Source organism: Medicago truncatula, chromosome 8 (assembly GCF_003473485.1).
Source record: "Medicago truncatula cultivar Jemalong A17 chromosome 8, MtrunA17r5.0-ANR, whole genome shotgun sequence".
In the NCBI taxonomy this organism is placed as follows: domain Eukaryota; kingdom Viridiplantae; phylum Streptophyta; class Magnoliopsida; order Fabales; family Fabaceae; genus Medicago; species Medicago truncatula.
Window position 1 is genome coordinate 39,216,209 of NC_053049.1, and position 8,453 is coordinate 39,224,661.

The 8,453-nt window shown below is 31.6% G+C and overlaps 1 protein-coding gene across 1 annotated transcript; it reads left to right on the forward strand.

Moving 5' to 3' along the window:
* Positions 1-2,034: 2,034 nt before the first annotated feature.
* On the forward strand, positions 2,035-5,461 carry LOC11411353 (heat stress transcription factor A-5). Its single transcript, XM_003629563.4, has 2 exons — positions 2,035-2,382; positions 3,977-5,461. The coding sequence occupies exons 1-2, from the start codon at positions 2,140-2,142 to the stop codon at positions 5,195-5,197; spliced, it is 1,464 nt and encodes a 487-aa protein (XP_003629611.1). The 5' UTR covers positions 2,035-2,139; the 3' UTR covers positions 5,198-5,461.
* The last annotated feature ends 2,992 nt before the right edge of the window (positions 5,462-8,453 follow it).

The following is an 8,453-nucleotide window of genomic DNA, read 5'->3' on the forward strand; positions in this document are numbered from 1 at the left end:
ATTTTTTAGGGAGATATATACTAAGTATGAAAAATCTCTCAATTTTTTTTTACTAAGTATGAAAATAAAATTCATTTCCAAATTTACTAGATCTATCTATATCCATTTACAATGTACACATTTAGGGGTGTATTGGATTGAGATTTTAATGGATTTTAAAAGACTTTTTCGTTTTAAAAAAGTCTTGTGGTATTCAATCAAAATTTTTAAGGAATGTAAAACATTTTTGTGGTATTCAATTAGGATTTTCAAGATTTTTTAATGAGTCCAATAAAATCCGGTCGTATTCAATTAAGATTTTGTACAACTTAAAAATTGTCTATTGGTATTCAAAATATTACGGATTTTATTAGATTGTTGTGAGTAATGGATTTTATGAGACTTTTTAGTGTAAAATCTACCTACTAACACTCTCACAACTAGCCTCAAGACTTTTCGGTCTCCCCCTTGAGATTTTTTTAGAAGATACATATACACTTTTTTTTGGTCTAATTTGTTGTTATGTTTTAGTCTGATTCTTTCTATACCGTGTTTTTTACACTCCAATTTCTCGTTTTTTTTTTCTTTCGTCCAATTTGTTTTATTTTTAAACAATTCATTGTTATTATTTTATTTTATTTTATGATTTGTTGTTACATTTTCTTTCCACAATTGTTTCACTTATATTATTTGGTTATATTGATTAATCATTTTCTTTTTATTGATATCGTGTTGTTGTTATTATTATTATTAAATAATAAGTGAGTGTTATTTTTATTATTAGGTAGTTTTTCTCTTTATTTTTATTGAATATATATTATTTGGTATATAGACATCATACTTTTGACAATTAGGAAACAACAATTGTTTTAGTAAAATAACTAGTTCGTTCTTTATACATAGATCATGGGTGAAATTATTAGGTTGTTGCATCTCCTTGTGGATGCTATAAATAAGGGGATTGTGTGATGCCAATAAGTCGTTAGCAAACAAAATGTAGAGCAAATTTTTATGCAATAATAACTTTTTTTATTACGGAAAAACACTGGTTTTTCTTTATTCAAATTAAAAAAAATCTTAAAAGTAGTGTTATAAATCCATTGAAATCTTTCTTTTAAATCCATTAAAATCTTTGTTATAAATCTTGAGTGTAAATTTTTTTTTTTAAAAAGTCTTTTAAAATCTCACAAAATCAATACAATCTTACAGAGTCTTTTAAAATCTCAAAGATTTCTTTTATCAAAATAGTCTTTTACAATCTTAATCCAATACATCCCCTTAAAAAATTATTTTAAACATTTACAAATACTGAGGTAAACTGTGCAAAACCGCATATAACTTACCAATACCGTTAAACTGTGCAAATTCTACTTCCGTTCCTAGTTATAGGGCCCTTTTGAAAAAATAACCGGAATTAAGATAGTATATATTTATATTAAATATGTTTGTAATTACTATTGTTTTTACAATTTTGTCCTTTAAGAGAGAGTTGGTTTATGTTTTCAACATGTTTTTTATTGGTGATTGAAGAAAAAAATGTATAATAAATAAGGGCATGTATGTAAAAAAATAATTAATGTAGTTGGAAATAACAAATAAGTCTTATAAAAAGGGACAAAAATATTCTCAAAAGGGTCTTATAATTAGGGATCAGGGATGAAGGTAGTATTATTTTATAGGCTAAAATATGGTTTTAGTCCCTATAAAAAAAAATTTAAAAAATAAAAAATTTTGCAAGGACCTTTTTAAAAAACAAAAAATTTTGCAAGGACCAAAAACTATAAAATCGGTTCGGTTATCATGTGCCACTTATGCAAATCATCACAAAATGGGGTCATGGACTATTTTAAAAAATAAAAAATTTTGCAGGGACCAAAAACAATTTTTTTTTTTCAGGGACTAAAACCAAAACGAGGCATATTTACACGGATTAAAACCATATTTTAGCCTATTTTATATTGACTTAAGACTTTTAAAAGTATTTTACAAATAATGAATAAATAATAAAATAATCTTGAGTTGATTTATTTTTTGTCTGGCACCGTGTCCAGCAGCAAACGCCAACAAAGACCAGCCTAAGCAAAGAAGAAATAGCTTCTTCAAGTCAAAACATCTCTCTCTCTCTCTCAAAACATATCTCTCTCTCTCAACCATTACGAAATGAATTCTGCACCACAATCCTCATCAGCCGCTGCCGCCGGCGGAAGCGGAGGAGGTCCGGCACCGTTTCTTCAGAAGACGTATGACATGGTGGATGATTCCACCACAGACGAGATCGTTTCGTGGAGCTCTGATAACAAAAGCTTCATTGTTTGGAACCCTCCTGAATTCTCTCGCGTTCTTCTCCCAACCTATTTCAAGCACAACAATTTCTCCAGCTTCATCCGTCAGCTCAATACCTATGTATGTCAACGCTTCTTTTGATTATTTCATTGTTATTTTGTATGATCAATTAGTTATTGTTTTTCACTGTGTTCTTGTTTGATCGATTGTTTGTTGTATTTGTATGATTTGATTTCATTGTCTCTTCATCGAATTTCAATTAGTGGATATTGATTATTATGATGATCATGATCATTAACTGATTGATGAAAACAACTTTAGATTTGGATTTCATTGAGTCTAGTTGGAGTTACAAGATGTTGAGACAGAATGTTGAAAGATGGACGAGATGTTATAGTCTTATATGGTACTTTTATTCTATGAAGCACAAACATAGAGACCGGACACGACACAAACATCGAAACGCTGACACCGACAATGACATAATTCAGTCTAATCATATGCGTTGTTGGTGTTGGACACCGACGTCAGGACACACCTAATCCGAGGAGTGTTCATGCTTCGTGGGTCTTAATTTTCGGTATGGGTGTGTGAATTGGTGAGTGATTTAGGACTCTAAATGCACTCAAGAAAACGAACAAAAAAAATTCTGCAGCATCTGCATCTTGGTAATGATACATCCAGTCATGAATAAAACCATCAATTTAGTCTCTGAATATCACACTATTTCTGGTTTAGTTCCTGAACTATATACATATGATAAGTAGTTCCTGAAGTATATGGAATGTGTCAATTTAGTCTCTGAAGTATATGGAAATTCGGCAATTTTGTCTCTAACATCTTAATTGTTGTGACTAAATTGACGGGTTTCATATACTTTAGAGACTACTTTTCATGTTATAGGGTAGGGACTAAATTTGAGACAGGGTGATAGTTCAGGGACTAAATTGATGGTTTACATTCAGTGATCAAATAAATGTGCCGTACAACTCGTCCTTGTTTTGGTTAAAGAGATAGAGTGATACAACAAAGAAGTTCACGAATGTGTCATGAGCGGAAAATGACCAATTAGAACCTGCGTATAACCATACATGGGCAGTTATTGAATTTAAAGGATTTACCCAAAATTTCCCATGTCAGTCATGATGTGTCTGCGATGTTATTTCTCGTGACATTTCCATGAAGAAAAAAAAGTTAGCTTGTTTTTCTCATATAATTATACAAATATTACCTTATTTTCAAATCTTTCACATGGCAAACTTATGGGTGCTTTTGGAACCCTAAATGTTAAATTTTCCCATTAAGTGCATACTATAACCCAGATTTTTATTGTTTAATCCTACTTCTCTTCTGCATCGTAGACATCTCAAGCATCTAGGTTTTCATTTATTGATTGATATGATGATACCCGGAAAACAAAAATGGCAAATATCCTGTATTGTAAATTTTTATTGAACTTGTTGAAATTGATATCTAAGTCTTAGATAGGGTTGAAAAATAGAAATCATGCACTTATGGCAATGATTAAAAACTAAGGCCCACCACCTGATTTGCTTCCTGAAGTTTTTATGTGTGTAATGAGGAATATTCTTGTAAAGATTTAATGGTAAATCGTTCAAAGAAGTTTGTAGGTCTTATGGCTTTAATGATAAATAATTGTTTATGAATGTATGTTTTAATTTCTTATGGTTTATTTATATGTGCTTTTTATCAGGGATTTCGAAAAGCAGATCCTGAGCGTTGGGAGTTTGCCAATGAAGAATTTATCAAAGATCAAAAACATCTTCTGAAGAATATACACCGCAGGAAACCTATCCACAGTCATAGTCATCCTCCGGGTTCTGCTGTAGATCCAGAAAGGGCAGCATTGGAGCAAGAAATAGAGAAGTTGTCTCGCGAGAAAAATGCTCTTCAAACCAAACTCTTAAGCTACAATTATCTCGATACAGAAAAGCTTCAGCTGGAAGATTTTCAGCGGCGATTGGATGGCATGGAGAAGAGGCAGACAAATTTGCAGAACTTCTTTGAGAAGGCTCTTCAAGATTCTTTTATTGTTGAACTTCTTTCCCGCAAAATTGAATCCATGGATTTGGCAGCTTATAATAAGAAAAGGCGATTGCCTCAGGTTGATCAGGTGCAGCCTGTTGCCGAAGGTAGCTTGGTTGACAATCCTAGCAATTTCAGACTGGAATTTGGGAATGTTTTCCCTCATGATATCTCAAATAAACTCAGACTGGAATTGTCACCAGCTGTCTCAGATATGAACTTGATATCAGGTAGCACGCAGGGTTCAAACGAAGATGAGGAAAGCCTGCAGAAAAATCTGTCTGAAGGAGAACTGACAGGAATGCAGACAAGAACTGGCCTTGCTTTTACACCTGAAACACTAGACCTTGCAGATACTGGGGCATCTTTCACTTTTAACATGGATTCGTGTTTATCACAAAGAGCAACAACTACTGAGTGCCCAAATCTTCACTCTCTGGAGCCGAGTACTGAAGAAGGCGATAGTCATATATCCTGCCAACTAAATTTAACTCTGGCATCTTGTACATTGGAATTCAATAGGAATTCATACTCGGCCAGGTCGCCCCAAATAAACTGTCAGGAAATTGGCAATTTGGCAGAGTCAAGAGTTAACGCTGATGGTAAAGAATCTGAAATTGGAGTTTCCTCAAACCGAAATGTGGCTAATGAGGCTATCAATCTAGCTCCACCAAAGGAGGCTTCAGGTAACGTCCAAGTCAAAGCAGCTGCTCGGCACGGAGTGAATGATGTGTTTTGGGAAAATTTCCTTACTGAAAGACCAGGCTGTTCAGACAATGAAGAGGCAATATCCAACTATCGAGCAATTCCAAATAGTGAGCAAGAAGAAGGGCGGTCAGTTCATGGAATCTCCAGTAACATCAAGAACATGGATAATCTCACCCTTTGAGCATGCTGTCTTGGGACACTTACTATTGGTATGTGAGATTCACTGAATATTGTAGACGTTCAAGAATATGTTTGTCTTACTACTGTCATGTAAAAATATGTTTGACTTTTTAGACTGAAACATGCATTGCGAATTAGTTGTCTGGTAGTGTTGTAGACGTTCAAGCTTTTAATGGTTTTCACCGGTATTGTAGACTTGAAAGTGACTATGCAGTTTTGAATACATACTCCTATATATTCAAGTTTTGAATGGTTTTCACAGGTATGTTGAACTTAAAAAGTCTTCGACTATGCGGTTTTTATTTCATGTTTGCTCAGATAGCTATGCAGTTGTTGGCTGGTTGCTTTAGGTCTAAAAAAATTGATTTTGATGTTTTAGTTATGTTTGTGTGCAAGCTTCTTTCAAAAATGTTTTTGTTAAACACTGAATTTTATGCTGGAAATTTGTAAATTAAATAACCATTTTGATTAGCTTTTGAAAAAAAAATTAATACAAAAGAGAGAAACTATTTTGATATTTAGAGTTTTTCAACTTGAATGCTTTTTAAACTATAGTTTTTTTTTTAGAATCTCTAAAGAATTCTTCAAATTATTTATATCAAACTGCTAGTTGTCTTTTTGAATATGAACTTTAAACTTTGTAACATGATGGAAATTGTGATTGTATCGGCAACCAACACAAATTGAAAACACTGGTGTTGTGATTTAGATGAATAATGCTATTTTCATTCCAACTCTGGCCATGATATGTCTAGAGAGGCTGAAAAACAACAATTATAATAGTCTGTTGGGCTCTTTCAAAAAAAAAAAAAAGTCTGTTAGGCTCATATGGTTCCTGCTGGTTGCTTGTTGAGTTGTCTGAGACACACAACTCTTCACATGTGGGTCCCATCTTTTTAGAAGTGAGTGCTACATAAAGTGGCGCTAACCACATACATTCCACCCGATAAGAGGCCGAGTATTTGAGAGAATTTTAGAGTGATTGTTGTTAGCATTACTCATGTAAAAGGTAGTTGAAATGTGTTTTTAAGTATGATTAGTGCTATTCAAATGGTAAATGACGGCGGGAACATTTTATATAATGAGAATTAAATGTGGAAAACCCTCTTCGATTTTTTTAGTGAGTGTGAATATTATTTTTTTATAAATAGTGAGTGTGAATTTCACTGCTAAGCTATTTGTAGAAGAAAAACAAGAAGTGTTTTTAGTATTTTTAAACATATTTTTAATTTTTATATACAAAATTTTACTAAAAATTATCTTTATTTTTTTATAAAATATTTTAAAATCTACAGTTTTTGTTTAATCGCACTTATATTGCCCTTGTTCTGTTCATCTTGCTTCCAACTTTCAGAATAATACATGTTTTGTAACAACTAACATTCATCTGGTTCAAGTGGAAATAATAGATTCCTTAAGAAAGGTTTCAATTCAGTTTTGTGGATGCAAAAACATAATTAAAATATGAGCCTTCATTAAAGTGGTCAGTTGGATTATTTGATGAAGACTAATCATTCATCAAATCGATGAACAGTTCGCACCTACAGCATTGTTAACAAAAAAGAAAAAAGAGTTTGCACCTACAATATTGTACTATATCTCTGTGTGGATTTAATATCACTTGTATTTGTCTTATAAGTTTGAATGATAATATATATTTGTTTGCTCGTAAAAAAAAGAGTTGTAATGCTATCCTTTGTGAGAGATTTTTAAAATAATTAATGAAATCAAAGAAAGTACTCTAAAATGTGTGTCTCTTGAGATTCAAATTAACAGGGTATGTTTATTCGTGACTTAATACATTTTTTTTACGTGAATGATTTGTTAAGAGTTGTCTAAATGTTGTTGATACTTTCTTAATGGTGCATGTTGCTCTGTATAAATAGACAATTTCACAATTCAGGGTTAAGAATGAACTTCATTTATTTATGATCTGACGTTCAGTCAAAAACTGTAAATAATCACGTCTCTCTTTTTTTTATGTACATGTGCAAAGTAGAGTTAGAGAATTATATATGGTATCTATAAATTATACTTTAAATGATATGTTTGTTTGATTGTGATGTGCAATCCATATCAAGGAGCTCACAATTTTCCTAAATAAATAAGATTTGTGAGTTTCATCCATTTTTTTTTTTTTATGGTTGGGATTTGAACCCCAAACCTTACATATTTTATACATTATCCTTACTAATTGAACTAAGCTCACGAGGACAGTTGCATCCAGTTTAGCGAAACTAATGGCGTCAAAAGAGCTTCAAATTTAATATTCACACTTACACTTTGGATTAGTTGTGTAATCAATTTTTTGTTTGAAAGAAGGATTAATTGTGTAATCATATTCTTCATCTCTATTTTTTGTGCTTTGGTCTCAATATATAAATAAGGGTTTTATCAACGATGTCTCCATGACGTTCTTTAAAGAATTCTAATGATGAAATAATTTTTTTTAAAAAGTTAAATATTTTAATTTTCAATGAAATAAATATATAGATTTTGATAAAATCTTACTATCCCAAGAGACGCATTTTCCTATGAATAAATAAATAACACATACTCTCCCCGGTCCTATTTATAAGAAACATTTGACTTTTTTGATTAATTGCATAAATGATGTATTTGGTCTATATTCTAGACAAGATACATTAATTACACAATAAATCTAAAAAATCAACTTTTTCTTATAAATAGGACCGAAGGGAGTACTCTTTAAGAAAATAATTTAGTATAATTTAATTTTTATGTGCATGTAAACTTAACTCAATTGATAAAGACATAATATATACACGGATCGATGTTCGAACCCCAAACAACTCATTTATTCATCATAAAAGGTGAAGTTCTTTTTAGTCACTAACAGCTTGACCAAAAATAAATAATAAACCCGCATAGTATCTTAAAAAGATAGTTGTACTCTCCTACTTATCTTTCACTACAATTTGTTTCTTGAGAATACAGGCTTATTTGAACCTTTAACTTTAAATTAAATGAATGGTATTTTATAAATGATATCATTAAATTTGTTAAAGTTTTAATTAGTAATTATTTTGGAAAATGCAATTACTTTTTCCATGAGGCATGAACCAGAAACCCTTCAAACCACATTCCAATGGCATGAAGCCTTTAGGAAGTTATTTTGCCCTATGCAAATAATCACCATTGGAACCCTAAATATGTGAATATTCTATTTTGTCCTCCATGCAAACCCAAAATCTGAGGGTGAAACTCAAGACCAAAGGGAATGGTGTGAGTTTTGA